This window comes from Buteo buteo, chromosome Z (assembly GCF_964188355.1).
Source record: "Buteo buteo chromosome Z, bButBut1.hap1.1, whole genome shotgun sequence".
NCBI lineage: Eukaryota > Metazoa > Chordata > Aves > Accipitriformes > Accipitridae > Buteo > Buteo buteo.
Genome location: NC_134204.1, coordinates 25650868 through 25673608, shown reverse-complemented (window position 1 = coordinate 25673608; position 22741 = coordinate 25650868). Strand labels below are relative to the sequence as shown.

Below are 22741 nucleotides of genomic sequence, written 5' to 3'. Positions count from 1 at the left end.
GATGGTTTAAGGTATTTCCAGAAACAAGTTTTTTAAGAAATTTGGGCCATAATGTTCCTAAAACCTCAGTGCTGTAGAGCCATCCTGCATTTACAAGCCATTCTGGCTGTATCGCAGCTCAAGGTGCTTTCTGACATTGCTGATGATAGTCACTGGGAGAAAAAAGATAGCAGAAGAGATGCGGGGGCGTCTCTGTGCAGCCTAACCCTCCCTGAGTGCTGCTGAAAGCCAAAGAGGGAAACATAGCCCAGGACTGTAGGAAAACCTCCTTGCAGAGGGAATAGAGAGCTAGTTTGTCAAAGAAGTGGGGGGACGCCCCTGGTGTGTAATGCTGCTTTTCTGCCAAGGGGGATGTTGACTCTTCAGTCCCACACTGGCAGAGAGAGAGGTTACATGCCAATAAACGCTGCTTGCACATGGGTGCAACCCTATGAGAAAACCAGCTGAAGTCGGTAGAGTGGAGCTAGTCACTGCAGACAGCTAAAACACAACTGACTGGGTATTTTTTAATAGAATCTGCAATTAAATGGCTAACAATAAAACTCAAATTATAAAACATAAGTGGGAATGGCTAACTTTTCCCTTAATGGGAGGGAAATCTGTGTTGCCTCACAGTTATTTACTGCCTGTGCTGGGAGGACAGTTTCTTCAAGGCTGCCTGTTAGCAGCTCCCCACAGCTGGGTCTTGCTTCTGGCGGGCAGCCTCTGCAATGCAAACTTGGGCATTGCATCTCACTGCTTAATTAAATCACAGCAACCATTCCCTTTAGCTCTCAGTTATATTAAGCACTGCAGAGTTTGTCTCTATCCTTAACTGTCTTACTAATAAGAAAGGTCAGAGTCTACCAGAGAAGTTTTTAACAGCTGTGCTCAGTAGTCACTGAGTACATTTAAATCCATTTGATTAGTTTAATTAGATTAAAGGAGACGTAAAATTTTGAGTTTGGCACAGATATGGTAACTGCACCAAGCGCTCACCTATACCCTAGTAAAGTTATATAAAACTGACTCTTTAACTGCTTAAATTTTGTTGTTGCAAATGTCTGCACGGTTGTTGAGCTTAAGGCCTTTTCCCATGCTGAGTGCCTAGGCAGAGCTCCTGGGAGGTGGTGGCTAAGCAAGAACAGCCAGCCTAGCCTCTGGCACATACTCAGGCTGTAAGCTAATTATTTGTTGACAAACAGGTTTTCAAGCCCCTGTTGCAGAACAGATTTTTGTGTGTGTGTGTGTGTGTGTATGCTTTGAAAACATAGCTTAGGGGAGGTGTAACCAATACGCAAACTTGGCTGAAGACAGCCTGTCCTGGACCCTGCTGTCACTGATTTATTTTTAACAACCCCAAGCTCTCTGCTGCTTTTGTCTTCCTCCTCTGCATGCACTTGAACAGCACCTGGTTATGCAACATTCCAGTCAGGGGGAAATTGCCCATCAGCTCCTATTTCCACCTTTCAAGCATGCTAAATATCCTCATACCTATTTTATAAGAGAGTTATGCAGCAAGATGGCTGGCCCAAGGTCAGCAACTACCCGTGGAAGGAGAGGAGAAGCCCTGGTGTTCCTCCAGGACACCAACCCCTGAGCCCTGACCAACCCACTCTGCTTCCACACCAGTCCCTCTGCAGCAGCCGCGGGGAATAAAATCCCCAAAACTGCAGCAGAGCTTATGGCTTGCCCCCAAATTATGATGCACACACATAAAAAGCAGAAAAGTTCCGGTTTCATGTCTTTACTACCCCTTTTAATGTAATCTTCGAATAATTTGGTTTCCTAACACAGGTTTTTATGCAAATAATGAGGCTAACATACAGCATCAGAACCTATTATAAAGGTGGGATATGGCATCATATCTTTGTCAGCATAAATAACCTTCTGATCTTCAGAAGGTTCATGCAATATTTTCTGGCCTTTGGGCATTCTACTATCTGAGATGGATCGTAGTAGAAGTCTTTTCCTTCTAGCTCCATGTAGAATTAATCATCTAAAAAGGGAAAATATTTTGAAAGCATGTATTCTGTGTTTTAAGGCAAACATGAGGATGAAGTTAATAGGTTTTAATTTTTGTGTTCATAACGGTGAGAATTAAGCCTAGCTATAGGAAAATAGTTTACTGGTTAACTGGCTTACATACCCACAGGCATATCCGTGACTCTAACAACTACATGATGGACAAGCTGCTCTGACACAGCTCTGTCTCTTGGACCAGTCCCGGCTGATTGCTGTGTGCAGTGGGAAGGTCTCTGGATGCGTCTGTGTGCAGGGCTTACATAAAAATGGCTCTGCAGCCAATTTATACATGTTTCCAGGTAGCTGGTTTGCTTGGGGAGCAAGTATGGAGCTCATTTTATCTATTCATTTAGTGGTGACCTAAGACCAGTAAATGAGGAGAAAGTCCTGGAGTTCTGGAATTTATTTATTTATTTATTTTTGTTTTTAATGAAGCAGTCCTTCCACAAGAAGATCTGAGGTATGAAAGCTTTAGAGCCAAGTCTGGCTTAGAATAATAAGTGACACAGATGAAAGGGGAAGCAGAGTGGAGAAGGGGACTGCCTGCTACGTGGGGGATGCTGCGGCATCCAGGAGAGCAAAGGAGTGGAATGGTAGGAAGTGGGATGGTGGGGAAGAAGGGGTGGGAAGGGGAGTGCTGGGGATTTGCCTTCCCAAGGGAAGGTTTGCCGTACCCTCCTCAAAGCAGAGAAAGATGTGGGGAAAGGGTGTGTGATCTTCGTTTCCTAGACGAGGCAGCGCCTGCCTCGAGCCGGGCTGGAAGGGGCTGGCAGGGCCCTCCGTCCGCCGCCGGCTGCCGGTGGGCGCGCAGGGCAGGCGACGGCACGTGGCGGGAAGCGGAGCCTTCCCCTTGCCCTTGAGCGTGGCAGGGCAGAGGCTCGGGCAGAAGGGCACTGGGAGCAGCTGAACGGGGCGGAACGTCGTCGAGGTGGGGGCATTGCCGCGGGGAGCTGTGCGGCCGGCGAGACCACGGCCCGGCCCGGCCCCTGCCAGCGGCTGCAACCGGGCATCCTGTGTTTTGCTTCTTTTCAGCCTTTTGGGTAACCCTGAGTCCTTGATAAAGGTCTGTATTGCAGTTGGGATCTCAAATAACACACAGACTTCGAGAAGTTCCCCATGAGGTCTCAACAAAGTGCTTAAACCACTGTGTAAAGGAAGTCTCCCACCCCGACCAAAGTGTTTGTTCCATACCTGCGCTCCCTCCGCGACCTGTGTGGTGGAGAATCCAGAATGTGGGAGCAAGGCAGACCTCTGGGGCACGAAGGTGCTGTGGTTTCTCAAGCAGCATCTAAAGGTGTGAGTGGCGATGCCACCGGGCCATGCCATGACCTGATGTCTGCAAAACAGACTAGTGCTGCAGCAGGTCGTGTCCCTTCTCAGACATTTGCAAGCATCAGGGTGGAACAAAAAGTGTGAGATGGGCCCAGCTCCTGGCTCCCAGCTACTCTTAATAAAAGTCAGCTTTGTAGCAGAGCAAGCAGCCGTCTTACTGCTTTCAGATAATTACTCATTTGGATTTGGACACATGCGTGAGCCACTGTGTTGCCAGAAGGGGCATCATTAACACTGAAGGAAGTTAGCAGTAGGTTAACAAGTGAAAGGCTAGGTTTAAAATAGTGACTTTCTGTAGCTCTTAATTCTCTTACCCTGAAGGAGGAGATGGGTGAGCTACAGCCCTAGGAAATGCAGAGCAATAGGCAGAGACCTCACTGAGCATACTGATTGCTGTAGGGGGAAAGGGGCAGTATGGTAAAGGCAGAAACTACAGGAACGTACAGAACAAAAACACAAACACAGAAAAAATAAAGTATTTCCTTCAACTGGGAAGGCAAGCTGGCAAATACCAATTTCCAACTCCCCTGCACTGTGCCTGCAGGGCTGAAGTAGGAGCCTTCAGGGAATGAGAGATCTTGTCAGTGCAGGCCACTGCCACAGCTTCACATCTCGGTCATTTTATCTGGGTTGTTCTCAGCTTGCGAGGTATTATGCGGCAAAAAGCAACAAATTTTGATGCTGCCAAGACTGGAGGATTTTAGAAAGCTGATGGGCTGGCTGTGCTTCTCCATGACAGTGGTTGTGTAGCACAGGTGGACAGACCTCACTCAGCATATCTGAACACGGCTGCTCTGGCAGCTGGGAAGGTGAAAACTTCTTCCCTGGTATGATACGTAAGGGAAAGTGTGCCCGGCCTGCCAGGCTGGACTAGACACCCAAAATCCCAGTGGACACAGCACGGCAGTCACGGTGAGAAGCAGATTGCTGTGAGAAGCAGAAGGAGGTGATAAGAAAAACCTGCTTTTGAGCTATTATGACAGGAAGCACAAAACCAGTCGTCAGTGTCTTCAAGAATTAGAAAAGGCTTGAGTCAATGTCCTATCAGTGAAATAACACACTGACAGCACACGGGCTGACAGGAGTGGATGTGGAATGTCTACGTGGAAAAAAGGCAGCACTGGCTTTTGCCCCGGGATGTTGGTGGCTTCGTATCTGCATTTATGGACCTGAAACATTGCAAATGTCTTTTTGCAATGACAGATGCTTCCTCTGACTAGAGAGGGGTCTTTCAGCTACTACTCTGCAGCATGCCAATTGTATACAAAACTAGGGCAGCATCTGGAATTATATTGGAAGGAAATGCTTGATTTAGGTGTCTTTCATTCTGGTCTTAAAAATGTAAAGCACCATCTCATCGCATGTAGAGGAGTATGGACTGTGACCGCAACCTTGGAAATGAGACAATGATGTGAATAATTCAAACTTTTTGCATAGGCAGAGCCAGAGCAGCCCATTCTTATTCACTAGTATCAGCTGAAGTGGGAGTGCTGCTCTGTTCTGCATGGGGGTTTATTTAATAACACCAGGTAGTGTAGAAAAATTGGTTTAAAAATATATAGGGTGATTTAGAAGGTGAAAAATGTAAAAAAAGATTAGTCTGTTATTGTGGACTAAAATAAGACCTGAAATATTCCTTAGTACTACTGCTATTTATTTTCTTTTCTGTTATTGTGGACTAAAATAAGACCTGAAATATTCCTTAGTACTACTGCTATTTATTTTATTTTATTTTATTTCATTTCATTTTGTTTTATTTTCCTATGCCCAAGCCACCCTAATGCCAAGCCATGAAACTGGCAAAGGAAAAGCTAGAAGCAAAGTTGGTATAGAATTGTTTGCTTTGGCTCTTTCTGCAACCTGTGAATTTTACCTTAGGGAGCTAGCCTTGCTAGAGAGTACTGCACCAAGGCAGATAATCAGCTGTACATCCTGGGGCTTGTATCTGTTTGAGGGCTGGTTTGGGGGCTTTTTTTGGCTAAGATCTGATTGCTTAGTATTGCACTGTCAGACTTGCTTTGAATTGTAGGCTTTAGTCCAAGCTGTCCTGCTAGTCATGGTCTCCAGGCCAGCCCAGTCACCACAGCTGGCTTTAAGCCCCATCAGTGGACTTTGATACCATGTTGTCCCACTACTGCCTGGTCAGGCTGTTGTTCCACAGGGTGACTTCAGTCTTCATTTAGCACCAAGGACATCAGAGATGAGATGGTCTGTGCATCAGTCTGCATAGACCTCAGCATGGGCCAGCCCAGGGCATCTCTTCTTGTTCGGTGCTCTAGAGAGTAAATTCATGGAAAGGTAGGACCAGCATGGCTAGTATCAGGATTACCTTTTTGTTTCCAATAGGTACTGAGCAGTTTTGCTGAGTGTCCTTTACAAAACCCGAATGGTTCAGAGGATTAGCTTGTTGGAGCAATTATGGCTCTTCCCAGGATTTCATCTTCTCCTTCAAAGACCTCTGCCTTCTGCCAGGCGCTCAGTGCTCTCCGGAGCGATGCTGACTGCTCCTCAGGGCTGTCCCCCCACCTCTGCAGCCTGCAGGCGTCTCTGGCACCCATGTGGTGCTGGGTCGCAGCCTGTGCCAGTTGGTGAGATGGGTCCTGCTTCTCCAATCCCATGGCAAAGAGCTAGATTTCTTCACTCTCGTTGAAGAAGTGCTTTATCTTAATCACCTAGAAAGTGACCCTTGCCTCTGTTCAAGTAGAAATAGGACGTTGTGTGGCCACAGGTTTGCATCCTATCATGGGAGTCACAGAGACTTCACCACTTCTTCTGCTCTACTTAAGCCTCTGCCTTTGTCAGCAGATACTCTGCCTTTTTCTCCATCAGCTACTAATATGATTTCCCTAAATGAACTACTGTCTACTGAAGAAATGTTGGGGGTTGAGTGTTTTGATTACCTTTTCTATGCTTTTTTCCAAGAACTTTTGCAACCCTAAAAATACTTTTTTTTTTTTTTTAAATAATGTCTTCTAACTGGTTTTGCTATTCTTTACACTCTTATTTCTAAGCCCTTTTTTTTCGTAAAACTTCCCAGAAAATATTTCTCCAGCCTTTTTTTTTAACTGAGAGAGATTTGATTGCAGCATATAATAGTGTACTGATTACATATCATAAGGTTTAAAGTTAGCTTTATAAAACATTGTTATTTCATTTGGGGAGGGCTCAGTATATTTTTATTGTTGAATGTATTCCAAATTACTTTGTTAAGTATGTAAAGTGCTTAGAGGATGAAACATATGAGAAGACAGTAACAAACTAGTGGATAGATTCTCTACTTCCTTGAGTGTTGTATAATCATTTATAATTGGGCAAAGCAAGTGTGAGTGCTATTAAAACACTGAGACTATCTTATAAGTGTTTAATGCAAGGTTTACATTATACTGTGAGATAACCATGCACTGGAGAATAGCCCCAGAATCAGCTCAATCTCACACTGGCAAAACAAGGTCAGATCAAAGACTGATTTTCCTGCATTGTCAAGAGCATTTAAAGACCACCCCTTCATTAAACTAATCTTGCAACATGCACCTTATAAAAATTTATCTAAAATACATTTGTCAGATGAAATATGACTTTGCTTATGCTTGTGTTTCAAAATTTATGCGCATGCATTATTTTTACAACTTTGAAAAGTATTTTTGCTTTAATGCAAAAATCTAGAATTTACTGCAATAATTTAATTTGTTATGTGTTTTTACAGCTTTTTTTTTTCCTGTTGTTCTTTTTGCTTTTAGTTTAAAAGATCTTATCCAAGGTGAAGATGTGAAACCCAAGCTGCAGTACATCATTACTAACCCTTCCTTTTCTATGGTAACAGTTCAAAGTGAAGATAGTGGGATAACCTGGGAAACCAGCTCGAGCAGATGTTCTACTCCCTGGACCTCAGAAACTAGTACAACTTCTGATCTTTACAGTATGGAAAGTTCGCCAGTAGGTTCTCCTCCAGGAAAAGTTATCTTTATTATGGACGAAGGTAAGATTGTTCGGAAAAGGAAACGCAAATCTTCAAATAGGGTGCTGATGGCTACAAGCCTGAAGGGAGGCCAGGGCAATAAAAAACGTGACTCTTCTGGAATGCAGAGGCAAGAACCAAGAACTGTTCTAGGAGATCTGCAGGCCTCTGTGTTGAATGTTGAACAGGTGGAAGCACAAGACATAGATGAGGAAATGTTGGATGACAAAGAAGATCTAGAGGACATCACAGAAGAGCCAGTAAAACGTGCTCCGATAAGATCAATATTTAGAGAGAGCAGACTGAGAAAAGTAGGGCCGATTCTTGGAGGACCAGTACAAGCTAGAATCCAGCTGTTTAACTCAATTTTTGGAGGGACTGAGCCAGCCCCTGAAACACTCGAGAAAACCAGAATCCAGAGAAGTAGCTCAGTTTCAGGAGATTCTGAACAGTTCCTTGAAACATCAGTAAAAGAAAGACTGCAGAAGTTCAGTTCATTTTCAGAAGCAACATATCCAAAACCTTTCCAGAGAGCAAGAAGTAGAAATCTTGAAACACCATCAGAGAGAAGAAGGAAGCAAAGACAACAACCCACAGCACATGCGAATCAAAGCTATTCTTCACCAACAATGCCTCTTGAAAAAGAGCTTACTAATAAAGATGATGTTTCATCTGAAAATATTAAACCCATTAAAATGAAAGATAAACCAAGCAGATTTTCAAGCTTTGGTGCAGAAACAACTTTTCAACATGAAGAAAGAAAAGACAGACAATCTCTTTCAGAGACTCCAAATCAGGTATCAGGACATTCACTGGAGTCCTGCTCTCCTGAAGAAGCCAGGAAGCAGCAAAGTTATTCACCTGCAGCCAAAACATCAATAACTGAGCAAACAACCTCTGTTTCCTTAGAGTCTGATAATAAATCAGAGAAACAAGTGCCACTTTCCTCAGCTGAAGATGCAAACAAGAAACCAGACCAGTCTCTGCTGACAGCATCAGATCATCTCGATGAACCGAAGCAGCAGGAAATTCAGCCCGATTCTGCACCACTATCTGTTTCAGCAGATTTTGTTAATGAATTGGATAGACAAAGTACCCAACCTATTTTGCCTACAGCATCTGTGTCAGAACATCCTGAGAGGAAAGCACAGAAGTCAGCAGTTCAGTCCTACTTACCTAGTGCTCCATCAGCTAAATCCAAATATTCCAGTCTGTCTGAAACAAGACAGGAGGATATTATTCCTCAGTCATCAGAAACTGCACAACCTCAGTCTGAACATGTGCTTTTACCATATTCTGTAGATGAAACAGAGAAGCGAGAAACTGAGTGTCCCTCATCAGCAACTGCACTGTCAGAAAGTGAGCCTTCAGGTCTATTGTTTTCTGGTAAAAAAAATGAGGGTCAAAAGACCCCATTACCAGAAACCCAAAATGTTCACTTAGAGAAGCAAATAAAGTCTGACCAAGACTTTTCTTCCTCCTTTCAGGAAACAGAGGAGCAAGGAATTAAACAAAGTTCACCTATTCCTGGAAAGATAGATTCTAAATATTTTGGCATTTCATATCCTATTCTCACAGAAACAGAAGAATCTCAGAAAACTTCAGCTATAAATAAAGCAGTAGATTTGGATCACCCTGATTTTTCCATTGAAAAAAGCAAACAAGCAGAGAGTGCACAAATGGAGATGGAGCATCCAGATTTCTCATATTCCAGCAAAGAAATTGGAGAATCAGAGAGAACACAGATGGAGACAGAGCATCCGGACTTCCCTTTTTCCAAGGAAGAAGCAGAGGAATCAGAGAGTGTACAGCTGGAGATGGAGCGTCCAGACTTTTCTTTTTCCAGGGAAGAAATGGAGGAATCAGAAAGTGCACAACTTGAGACAGAACATCCAGATTTCTCATATGCCAGGGAAGAAATGGAGGAATTGGAGAGTGCACAACCAGAGACCAAGCATCCAGATTTCTCATACTCCAGGGAAGAAACAGAGGAATCAGAGTGTGCAAAACTGGAAACAGAATATCCAGAATTGCTTTTTTCCATGAAAGAAACAGAGGAATCAGGGAGTGCACAGCTGGAGATGGAGCATCCAGACTTTTCTTTTTCCAGGGAAGCAGTGGAGGAATCAGAAAGTGCCCAACTAGAGACAGAGTATCTAGATTTCTCATACTGCAAGGAACAAACAGAGGAATTGGAGAGTGCTCGACTGGAGACAGAGCAGCCAGATTTCTCACCTTCCATGGAAGAAACAAAGGAATCGGAGAGTTCAGAGCTGGAGAAAGAGCATCCAGATTTTTTTTCCAAGGAAGAAACAGAGGAATCAGAAAGTGCACAGCGGGAGACAGAACATCCAGATTTCTCATGTTCCAGCAAAGAAATTGGAGAATCAGAAAGTGTACAACTGAAGATGGAACATCAGGAGTTTTTATTTTCCAGGGAAGAAACAGAAAAACAAAAATCCATTCCTTTTAAACTGAAACAGCTAGAGTCTTATTCCCCTGAAGAAGAAGAGCAAGAAGAAACAGCACAGCTTGTGCTGGTACCTTCAGATTTATCATGTCTGATGCAAGAAGCAGAGAAAGAAAACACTACAGAACTCCAGTTGGTACATCCAGATATATTTGATACCACCAGAAGAGCTGAGACACAGCAAACTGGGTATCTGGAAACAGCATGTTCACGTTTACCATATTCCACGAATAAAACAAAGCAGCAAGAATTGACACAAGCAGATTTGGACAATTCTCTTACGTCATATTTTGGTGATGAAGGAGAACAGCCACAGCCTGTACAGCAGGATTCACAGCCCTCAGGTAAGCAGTATTCCTGTGCCAAGGGACTGCAAGCAGAAACTACTCAACTGCAGTCAGAGCATCCAGTTTTGTCATATTCTGCCAGAAAAGAACAGCAACATAAAACCTCACAGCTGAGGGCAGAACAGCTAGAGCCATCATATTCCAGTGGCAAAACAGAACAACAGGAAACATGGCAACCAAAATTGGAACAAGCAGATTCACCATATTCCCAGGGAGAAATAGCACAAGAAGCTGTACAAAGAGAGTTAAAAGGTCCAGAGCCTTCACATTTCATTAGTGAAACAGAACAACATGAAAATGTACAACTAGCTTCAGAAAATAGGGATTTCTCATTTACTACTGGAGAAGTAATGCAAGAAGGAGTGGAGTCAGGATCTTTGGGGCCCTCATATTCGACTGACAGAGCAAAGCCCTGGGAAATGGCACAAATGGAGCAGGAGCAGTCACTTCCTTCCTGTTCCACTGCTGGTAGTCAGCAACAGGAGACACCATCGCTGAATGTGGCCCAGCCAGATATATCATATTCCTTTGGCAGGATGGAACAACAAGATGTAGTACAAAGAGAGCTGGAACAGGAGAGAACAGCCCAACAAAAAGCTATGCAAATGGAAATGGAGTACTCAGATTTGTCAGAAACCTGGAGGAAAGAAGAGCCACAGGTCATAGACCAAATTAATTTGGCACAGCAAGAAATAGGTCAGCCAGAGTTAGTGCCTCCATCTTTGCCATATACTTTCAGTGAACAAATGCAAGAAGAAATGCAAACAGAGCCAGCATATCCAGAACAGACATTTTATATAAGTACGGAAATGCAAGACAATATGACAGAACACAAATCAGAGCAACCATTTCTTTCATGTTTTACTGGCAAAACAGAGCAACAAGAAATAGTACATCCAGAGCTGGAGCACATATTTTTGCCATCATCCAGCGGAAAAGAAGCTCCACTGGAAATGGAAATGAGTTCAGAATATCCAGATTTGTCATATTTCTTTCATGAACCTGAACAACAAAAAAAATTGAAACATCCAACCTTACCATCTCATTTGAAACAACAAGAAACTGCACCACTGGTGATGGAACATCCAGATTTTTCATGCGACAGTGGTGAAGCAAAACCAGGTGACATTGTAGAGCAAGAGCCAGGACATCCACAGCTCTCATACTCCATGGGAGAAACACAGCAACAATCAGATCATTTGGATTCAACAGGAACCCTGGGTGAAGCAACACAAGATGAAAGTATGGAAGTGGAATCTAAATACCCAAATTTGTCATGTTCTGATGGCCAAAGAAACCAGCAAGAAACTTCACAATTGGATTCAAAATATCCAGATTTGTCATTTTCCTTTGGTAAAACCAAAGAACAAGCAACTCAGGAGTTTGAGTCTAAACATCAAGGATTGCCTAAAGAAGCCAGAAAAAGAGCTTCTCCAACAACTGCACAAATAGAGTCAAAACACCCAGGTTTGACATACTCCCCTGGCAAAGCAAATGAGCCAGAAATTGCAACATGGGAAATGAAGCATCCTGATTCATCACATTCCGCTGATGAGACAAACCAACAAGAAGTAGTACTGTTGGATCAGAAACACAGAAAAATTTCTGTTGGCAGAGAAAAGCAGCAGCAAGCCACAAAACAGCAGTTAGAGCAAGAAACATTATCACATTCTCCTGGTAAAACAGAGCAATTAAAACATGCCCAGGAAGACTTGAAACAACCAGGTTTATCATTTTCCATTGACAGGCCAGATGATGAAGTGGCCCCACCAAAGGCAGAGCACACTGATGTGATATATCCTCTGGACAACACAGAGGTGCAACAAAGAGTACAACAAGAAACAGAGCAAACTTACCCCTTTGGAAAAGCAGAAGTGAAAATGGTTCAGCCAGAAGTGGAAATTCCACATTTGGCCCATTCTGTGTGTATGTCAGAAGAAGAAGAAATGGCAGAACCAGGGCAGGGACATCCTAACTTGCCTTATTCTGTTTTCAAAGCAGAAGGACTGCAAATTGCAGAGCTGAAACCTGAACACCCTTGTCTAGCACGTTCCCTCAACGAAGTGAAGGAAACAACCCAGCTGGGGTTGGAACAGCCAGATCTGTTGTATGTTCATGACAAAACAGAGCAAATCCCACCTATCCAGCTGGAGATAGGCCACACAGACTTGACATCCCCCACTGAGAAAGTGGGGCAGCGAGGGATGGAGCACACAGCCTTGGGACACCCTAATGAGGGACAGTCTGTCAGCAGAGCAGACCATCCACAAGCTGCAGAAGAGAAACTAGGAGTTCCAGATGCATCATCTCATAGTGGAAAAGCAGAGCAAAGAGAAATGGCAAAACCAGAGCCAAAGCATCCTAATCTATCATATTTCATTGATAAAACACAAACACAAGAAAGTACACAACTAATTTTAGGAAATCCAGATCTATCATCTTGGCCTGGCAAAACAGAGCAAGCACAAACAGCTCAAGAGGAGCAGCCAGGCTTCTTGCCTTCTTTCAAAAAAGCTGCACAAGGTGAGAAAACACAGCCAGAATTGGGGCATTCACAGTTACCTTATTCTGTTAGTGAAGCAGAACAAGAAACTACACATACGAAATCAAACCATTCAGATTTATCTGCTGGCAGATTAGAACACCATGAAATTATAGAACCAGAGGCAGAAGTTATGGATTTATCATGTTCAATTGGTGAAACACAGCAACCTCAAATTGCTGAAGTGGATTTGGAGTATCCAGATTTATCGCATTCCACTGGCACAGTACAGCAACAAGAAAAGATTCAACCAAAGCAGGAACAGCCAGGTGATTTTTCATCATCTCTCAGCAAGGCAGGGCAATGGGAAGGTGCAGGAATGCAGGCAGAACACCCTGAGCTGCAGTGCTCTATGGAGAAAACAGAAGGACTGCAAAATTCCCAAGCAAAATCAGAGTATGCAGATTGGTCATTCTCTGTTGGCACAGCAGAACCTCATAAAGTAACAGAGCCAGAACTGAAAGAACATGATTTGTTACATTCTTTTGTCAAAACAAAGCCATCATGGGCTTCCCCACTGGAGCCTGAACATCCAGACATCTCAGATGCCACAGACAAAGTACTGCACCCCATTTTGTCCTCTTCTGTTAGTGAAGAAAAACGAAGTGCACAACTGGAGGTCAAACAGGAGAGGGGAAGCTATACATTACACCCAGGAGAAACAGTACAACTGAAATTGGAACAGCCGATGTTTTCAAGTTCCCATGACACAGCAGAGCAACCAAATAGGGCCCCACTGGAAGGGGAATTCCTGGACTTCTTGTATTCCTCTGGTGAAAAAGAGCAACAAGAAATGGCAAAACAAGAGTTGGAGCATTCAGATTTATTACATTCCACTGATAAAACACAGCAACAAGAAACCACACAACCTGGGTTGGAACAACCAGATTTATCATCTTGCCCTGGGAAAACAGAGCAACGACAAACTTTTCAAGTGGAAGCAGAGCATCAGGACTTGCTGCATTTCACTGGCAAAACAGAACAGCAAGGAACAGCACAACTAGAAGTTGAGCATCGAGATTTGTCGTATTCCAGTGACACAGTAGAGCAGCCACCAGCTACACAACGGAAATCAGAGCTGCCTGTAACACCCCATCCCATTGGAAAAACAAAGCAACAAGGAATGGCACATCCAGAGCAGGAACTTCCCAGTATATTGTATTCCATTTGCCAAACACTGTCACAAGAAGCAACACAAATGGACTTAGGGCAACAAGATTTAACATATGCCCTTGGTAAAACAGGTGAAATGCAAACTGCACAAGGTGAACTGGAACATACAGGTTCATTGTATTCTTCTGGCAAAAGAGAACAAGAAATGGTATTGCCAGAGTTGCGACACCCACAGTTATCTTATCCTGTTAGAGAAATAGAAGAGGAAGCTACACATCAGAAATCAAACTATCCAGATGTGTCATATTCTATTGGTCATGAAGAGCACCATGAAATTGAACAGCCAGTGGAAGAAATGGATTTATTATATCCAGCTGGCAAATCAGAGCACTCACAACCTGCCCAAGAAGTACTGCAACAGTCAGAGCTTTTGGAGTCCTTTGGCAAACTAGACAAAAAAGGAATGTCCCAGCCTGGCTTTTTGCACTCCCTTGGTGAAGAAAAGCAGAAAGCAGCTTCACAGTTAGGCTTAGTGCAACCAGGTTTATCACATTCACTTGGCAAAACAGAAAAACAGGAAACTGCACAAGCAGGGTTCGTGTCTTCTGATTTTTCATATTCCACAGAAAAAGCAGAACAGTTGCAACCAGAACAACAAAAATCAAAATGTCCAGATTTGTCATACTCTCTTAGCAAAGCAGAGACTCATGGAATCGAACCACCAGACTTATTGTACTCCTATGGCAAAGCAGAACAATCACAGACTACCCAGCTGGAGCATCCAGAGACATCATATTTCATGGGTGAAACGGAGAGGAGGGATGGGGCCCAACCTGAACCTCAGTGCATTAACTTGCAGTACTCTGTTGTTGAAACAGAGCAACCAGAAACACTTTCTGTATCATACATCTTTGGCAGGACTGAGGAGCAGGGAACTGCACAAACGGACTTTGAACAATCAGATTTATTAAGACCTACTGACAAAGCAGAAAAGCATGAAATGGCCCCACTGAGAGCAGGACATTCAGAGAAGCGAGACACTGGGGCTACCTCATCTCTAACTGCTCAGTTGAAAACTGAACAAGATTTATCCTTTTCCACTGAGGAAGCAGAGTGCCAAAAAATTCAACAGTATTCATCTCTTACTGAACTAACAGCATCTGGAAGTCCAAAGTCTTCACCTGTAACTGAAGGCCTGTCCCCCAAGCACTTAGATTTATCTTACACCCACTGTCAAACAGAGCAGTCAGAAACTGTCCAGCCTGAGTCAGGCTTCTTCTTTGCAAGCAAAGAAGCAGAGAATACAAAAAATCCTCTACATGTGCCTGTAGCTGCACAGTCAGAGGCTGAACATGTAAGAGAACAGACTCCACATTACTTCCACACAGCTACACAATTAGAATCTGAACAATTAAATTTATTGTATTCTACAGATAAAGCAGAAACTCTAGAAAGTCAGGAGTATTTAACTGCACCTTCAAAACTAGAGTCTGAACCTTCAGTTCCATTTTATTCAGCCGATGAAACATGTCAGCAAGAAATTCCACCTTATTCAAAACCAGCCTCTGAGTATTTGATTCCCTCATGGTCCCTTGCTGAACAACAAAAGCAAAGCATGCAGCCACTTATTCCCCAGTCTACACAATCAGAGTGTAAACATCTAATTCCACCACATGATGAAAAAGAATTGCAAAAAATTCAGCTCTGTTCACCTAAAGCAGCAAGCTTGAACACAGTGCAGTTGGAGAATATGTCTCTAGCACACACACAAGACAAAGACAAGCAAGAATCTCAAGATAGTTCATTGGACACAAAATATTTGACATCAGAGCAGCTAAGAAGTCCCCCCAAATTCACTACTGAGCAGGATAAGCAAGAAATGCAACTTGATGTGCAGACAGTGCCAAGGTCGTTGACTACAGAGTTAAAGGTGACTTCTGTAGCAGACCAGCAAGCGATGTCATCAGATTCATTTGTACCTTTTCATACATCACCTGAAAAGTCAGTATTGGTGGCTTTCACTGATGATGAAGAGAAACAAAATATTCCATCATCTTTATCTGATGTAGTAGGCCTGCTTGGAGAGCGGTCTAACATAGTTTCAGGCATTTGTACTGAAGGAGAGGATAGACGTGAAATGCAACGGTATTTTGCAGACCAAAGACATACAACCTTAGAGCATCTGGGAGCTGTTTCATCAGATATTGCTTATGAAACTGCAACACACAAAACTCAGGATTATTCTGGTGAACAGGGTAGACTTTCTTCAGGAGAAATGAAGTCCGTTAGCTCTAGTTCTGATGAAAAGCAGAATCCAGATATTCCATCTTTTGGGCTAGCTAGCTGGCTGGCAGAAGAGGTGAAAGTTCGATCAATTAGTCCAGTAAGAGCTGCAGAAGTAGGCAGGCAAGGAATTCAACTTTCTCCAAATGAAGCTTCTGGTTTTGGATCAAAACAATTCCCAGCTGGAAGTTGCAGAGAACTTACAGTTCATGGTGCTACAAAGAATAAAGGACATATGTTTAGAGTTTCTGATTCAGTGTCAAGTGAAATTTCCCACACACTGTCCCCAGACACTAGTCAGAGAACACAAAGGTATGATTTATCATCTCTGGTAGGAGATAATCCAGGTCCAGACAAAGTTCCAGAGCATGAAACTGGCATTGGAAACCCTGCAAAAATGAAAGCAATGCAACATCCGGAGGTAGACAAAGTGTCTGAAGTGCCTGAACATTACCTGAGAGGACAAGATGAAGAAATGGAACATGTGAGCATTGTAGAAGAGAGTCAGTGTCCTCCAGAGACTGCTGAACAAAAAGATCTATTTAATATAATTTCAGAAGGTTATGAAATACTCAATATTCATGCTCCTACACATATTTCTTCTGTTGATCAAGAAGAAAGTAAACACATGCCAGATAAACTAGAATACTTGGAAACAAATCCTTCATTTAAAAGAAAATTATCTGGTGATGGCCACAGAGCCCTAGCTTCTGGAACCACAGAAATTTCAGAAAGCTCATTGTTGGGAAGGCCTGCAAGCCAAGAACTAAAAGATTTGGTCAAAAATGATGATGTTGAGGAAACTAGAGAAACCCAACAAGAAAATCCCGTGTTGCCAGAAAACAACAATAATGCAGCGTTGGATCATAATAATGGTATGTCCGATATGGATTATTTTGAAAAGTATACATTGATTGATGACAAATCCCCCATTAAACCACATTTTGAAAGACCGAGTTCATTGTTTCCTGTGACAGAAGATCCCAGTGAACCTGTGGAAGAAGCTGCCTCTTTTAAAGAAAGTGCTGAGGTAGGAACTTTGGAAGAGGAGTTTTCCTTACTTGAGGATCTGGATGAAGTCTTTTATGGTACTGTGAAAGGAGAAAGCAAAATGCAGTCCTATGCAGATGCTCCAAACCCTTTACCTCTGCAGAAATCAACTGATATTAGCAGTAAAAAGGTTTCAAATGTAGAAGATGTACGGAAGTCACCAGGGACCCCACTCTTTGATTCAGCAGAAGGAGTGCTAGAACGATCTTTGTTGTTCCCTACCACTGTTGCTGCAGTTAATCCAGAGCTTCTAGAGGAGCCACCTGCTCTGTCATTTTTATACAAGGACCTCTATGCAGAAGCAATAGGAGAAAAGAAAAAGGATGAGACTCCCTCTGATGAGGAAAGTGCTAATTCTAATGCATCTTTCCCTAGTAGAAATTCAGACACAGATGATGGAACGGGAATATATTTTGAAAAATACATTCTTAAAGATGAAATTCCAAGTAAGGCCATAGGGCCTCAAAAGGATCAGATACCAGAGGATGAGTCCTTTAGTGGAGGAATTTCATTTCAGAGTTCAGAGGACAAACACAAGCAGGGGTCTGGTGATGTTCAACATGTCACAACTGAGGTTCTGCCAGAAAGGGGTGTTGTGGAAAGAGAGAAAGTCCAGGTTGACAGTGACATTCAAGCAACAATTTGTAAACCAATGCATGCCATTCCTTTTGGAAGCAAAGTAATTCTTTCAGGTGCAAGAACTGATACCACTGAACAAAGAGAAGAAGAAAATGTACCTGTAGAAACAACTGAGGAGTTGCCAGAGCAATCAAGTAATCAAGCGTATAGTCAACTAGTGGATTATCAGCGAGCTGCATATCAAGAAGCTGGTAATAAGCAGGAAGAACAGCATGATATAACAGCAGTTCCTCAAATGGAAAAATACATCCCATATGTCAGGACTCCTGTTGAAGACAGTGAAGATGATCAGTATACTCAGGAAAATCGTTCCTGTGTCCCTACCATTCAGCAAACAGAGAAAACAGACTTGCAAAGGGAGAAGCAGCACCCTGATGTTGATGAAGATCTCGCTGAGTCAATGGACTATGACGTGATTACACAAGAAGAACTTTTGCAAGATGAAATATCATCAGAATTAACACATGAGGAGCTATTATTTGAAGACAGGGACTCCTTTGAGCAAGCTGGTGATAGTTATGAGTTTGTTAATGAGCCAGAGCAAAGAACACCTGTTGAGCTTGAAGATTCAGGCTTTGTGGTGATGTATCCTGAAAAATCAGCAACAAACATTCCTCAAGTTGAGAGCCCACAAAAAGAACTAAAGAAAGCACAAGCAGACACATATTGTTACCACTGCAAATGCCCAATATCTGCTATTGACAAGCTTTTTGGAGAACATAAAGACCATGAAGTCACAACACTAGATGATGCTGCAACAAAGATGAAGGTAAGAATTAATTTGGGTAAGGGAGGAAGCTACTGAGGCTAATTTCTCCAGAGAAAGTTCAGAGAGTAGTTCTCCAGACTCCAGAGAGTAGTTCAGAGGCTAAGTCACAATATCTATAAAATAAAAACTATTCCTAAACACTTGTTAGAGATCTTGAAGGGACACTGTCCTATTAAGGTATTCTCTAGAGTCCTAGGCTTGCTAAGCTGATGTTTTTATTTGTTCAGAATTTTGAATGACCTTGTTTATATGTAGCTGTTACCAGACTTTTCATCCTTTAGCATTCTCACCTGTGTAAGTGTGTTCTGCTTTGCATGTGCCGGGTGAGAAATGGGAAGAGTGTTGTTTCTATGAAAAGAAAATTTTAGTAACATCAGCTCATTTCACTTGAGAAGGTACAGAAACCTCCATATGTAAGGACCAGTATCACCATAAAGTGTTCTCTGTTCCAGTTACATGTGTTGGTTGCTCAGAGACATTAGACGAGTTACACAGTTTACACTACACGGTTTTGTTGAAATGCCATCCTCATCTGCTGTTCAGTTCATGTTCATCTGTGCCAATAGTGTTTTAGCTGTAGCACAGGTAAGAGTTTAGCAAGTTCTATTTCTTCCCACTATCTCTAAGCTGTACCACTCTAAAAGACAGATAAAAATGCCCTCTATTTCAGTAACCTAGTCCTTTGTTATCAATACTAGTGAAAATGTTTCATTTCTGTGGAAGCTATTCTTCATTAAATTGCAGTTCTGCTTGTGAAAACAGCATGAATATGATGTCTCACTTTTCCCATATCAGATTTGTTCATGTACAAGTATACAGATGTTTCTTTCTTGGTTACCAGCTATTTAATCTCACTCCAGTATCTGAAAGGCGAGGTCTCTTTCCTGGCACTTGTTTGGTGGAGGATAATATAGATTTTGTGTAATTTCACTGAAATTCCAGAAGAGCTTTTATCGATGGTATTTATGTTATCTTTATGTTAACTTATATGCAAAAAAGAGAAATTAAAAGTAGGAGAAGTCAATGTGGCAGTTTCAAAGATCAGTATTTACAAACTATCTCCATGGTGTGCAGATGTATGACAGTGGAGCTGTTTTTTATATATGGCCATTCATGCTTGACTTAGAAGTAAGTCAAGTAATAAAGTCACAGACCCCAGCCATCCCTTGAATGTACCCATATTGCAGCGAGTCAAGTTAAGCTGCAAATAAACATTCCATTATATCACTCCCTGGCTGCAGGGCACAGACATGAAGCCAATATTAAATCTGGCCACAACACCAGCTTGGCTTCGTGTGATCTCTAGCACTTAGGGCTCAGGTTACTCTGGGATGGCATTTGTATGTTTCTTGTTACTTCTGTATAGTTACTGAGAAAACATTAAGATAGCAAAATGCTTCTTGCTTGAATTTTACTGTAGGAACATAGCTTCACAGTAAATGAAATGAGCTATGGATGGCATCTGTCAGATTTTATAGGTTATCTTGACAAACAGAAGTTTGCCTCTGAATTTTGGTGATTGGCCCTAAATATTTATAAAGTGAGCTTTCAATTGTACAGTCCAATGTGACATTTATAATTCATGGAAAATCATATGCTACTTTTCAACAGATCTAGCTGTAGAAGTTTGCCATAATAGGAAGCTGTTACCAAAAGAAGTTAACCTTCCTTTTAGATTTATGCTAGCTAATTAAAACTAAGTATTTTTATAAATTATAAATGGCACCTAAGCAGATAGCCAGCTTGTTTTCACAAAAGATCAAGAAGGACTAAGAAAAAGTTCTGAGTCATCTCTGATGCCTGTTGTCCCTTGAACTGCTTTTGTTTCCACACCTAATCCAACCATGGTCTATAGGAAATATCTTTAAAATTCTGATTAAAAAATCATGACACTGCATAATCTATTAGCTTCATAATTACCTGCATTGTCTTCCTTTTTATGGTGTTGTTCCCGTGATCTCTCGAGGACTCTCATGAGGCTCTGAGTACCCTCAGTCTCTAGCAAAGCTGTATTGGAATTCGTAACGTTCAACAACTTGTATAGGCACTCAGCACCTTGTCGAACTGAGCTCACTTTTTTTGGTTTGGAAACAGTTTTGTGACTGTTCCAGTTGCTATATCTGTGCTTGTCTTTGTAGCCAGGGCAATACTTGAACTTCATTTAGCAATTGTTCCAATGGTGGCTCGTGGCAAAACAAAAACATTCACCTAAAATAAGTTCCATGTAAAAGCTTTATAAAATAACATGCTTATGTTACTGAAACATTTTAAATTTCAGGATCAGTTAAGTGAATTGCTAATAGCACTGGAAGAAAAGTCAATGAAGATTGAACAGTTTGTGAGTGATATTGAATCGCTATTTAACTCTGTTGAGGTAAGTCCAGTGTTTTATCACACTAGTTTTCTTTCCCACTACAAAATTACTTCTAAGATATGTGTGCCTTGTTTTGTAGCGTCATTGCTTCCACTAAAAGAGGCTGTTTCTCCAGTCCTTAAATTGACTTCTCCCACTGGAAGGTGTCAACTTTAGGGGACGAAAAAGATTGCTTTTTTTGCACATTATTGCGAAGTGGAATATGTGACTGGCAAGCACTGGAGGAAAAAGTTCCCTTAATTTTGTTTATGCTTATAAAAAGCTCACACTGTGTCTTTATTTAGAAACCTGTATGAAGCATCTAAATGAGTTGCCCAGTGTCTTAAGTTCTTAATGTGCAAGTTCTTAACCCTTGAGGACTGTCTTAATTTCAGTTGGAAGTATGGATTTTTAGCTATTTTGTAGTCAGATTTCCTGTCTCAGTGCTTAAATATAGAAGTTTAATTTTAAACACTAACAGTAAAAAAAAAAAATCTGCCATTGTTTTTAATGTATTTCTCTAGCATTACTTCTCCCAGATGAGCTTGCTTACAGAAATAAAGTTGTCTTATTGTCAGGATGCCAGAAGGAGTCTGGTGGATGGCTCATGTATGGGTAATTGAGAATTTCTGTATATTCATTAAATGTTGTAATTTTATTCCGCAGATCAATTTACATTTGTTTTTATTTTGCAGGAAAACTGTAAGAAAAATGCAGAGTTATTGGAAAAGCAGAATGAAGAGATGCTTAAGAAAGTGGTAGCACAATATGATGAGAAATCAGAGAACTTTGAGGAGGTAAAGAAGATGAAAATGGAGTACCTGTATGAGCAGATGGTTAACTTCCAGCAAACTGTTGATTCAGCAAAGGAAGCTTTGGAGACAACAGTAAAAGAAATGGAAGAACTTGATGGATTTGTTTTCCTAAATGTACGTAAAGGTGGCTTTCATACTGTAGTTTTTATGATACTAGTTAGGAAAGCACTTATACTGTACCTAGGGTGGGAATTAGTTATTTACCTTACCTTTTTTCTCCAGATAGCTAAATCCTGCAAGCTCAGCTATTCCACTCTGAAACTGCTAGATCATTTGCTTTTGTCATGTGAATGCTAGAGAGAATTGCAAAGATGATGCACAGGATGAAAATGAGACTTATGCCATTAAAATGGTTCTGTTTTGTTTTGTGAAGAACAGGCTAAGAGACAGTCTGATAATTTATCCAGAATTAATTATCCACTGAGGAGTAAGAAATGTTAGAGTAAAAGGTACTTTACTGTATGAAAAATATAGGTCAAATAAGAAAGTGTAACTGAAAATTATCTGAAATGGAGTTGTTGGGTTGTGGGGTTTCTATGTGTTTTTTTTTAAATGAGCAGACACAGACAATAGTTATGCACTCAAATTATTGAGGCTGTGATAAATGTTTACTGCTGAAAAACAGTGAGTAGCTGTGTGGTGCTTAGCTGCTGGCTGGAGTTACACCACGACGATGGGCTAGGTTTACGAATGTGTATGTGAGGTACATGTCTGTAATGGTCCTTTCTGGATGTAAAAATCATCCCTTGTGAATCTGCATGACTGGAGTTACCTAGCTCATACGGTTATCAGCCATAAAGTGGTTTCAGAGGATCTTGCAGGTTAATTATTAATGGCCTAGGTCCACCAAGATTGTTCTTGTGCTGCAAGACTTGTCTATAATTGAGCCACGGCACTTTCTCCTCTGTAGAAGTGTATCAGCAGTCTTGAAGGGGATGGGATTTCTGGGACAATATCTTCTCCCATTACGGAATTAGCACATAGTCTGGAAACTGCAGAGAAACTATCCTGGGATGCAAGAAATGAAAAGTTCAAATTACTGTCTAAAGACTGATCATTCATGCAAAAT

General features: G+C 41.8%; 1 protein-coding gene across 1 annotated transcript in view; it reads left to right on the top strand.

The window, feature by feature from the left end:
* CMYA5 (cardiomyopathy associated 5) overlaps nt 1-22741 on the top strand; it is a 48520-nt gene that overhangs the window by 1164 nt on the left and 24615 nt on the right. The window contains exons 2-4 of the mRNA XM_075020690.1: nt 7074-18504; nt 20783-20878; nt 21553-21786. Coding sequence (XP_074876791.1) covers nt 7074-18504; nt 20783-20878; nt 21553-21786 — 11761 coding nt within the window. The remainder of the gene's footprint in view (nt 1-7073; nt 18505-20782; nt 20879-21552; nt 21787-22741) is intronic.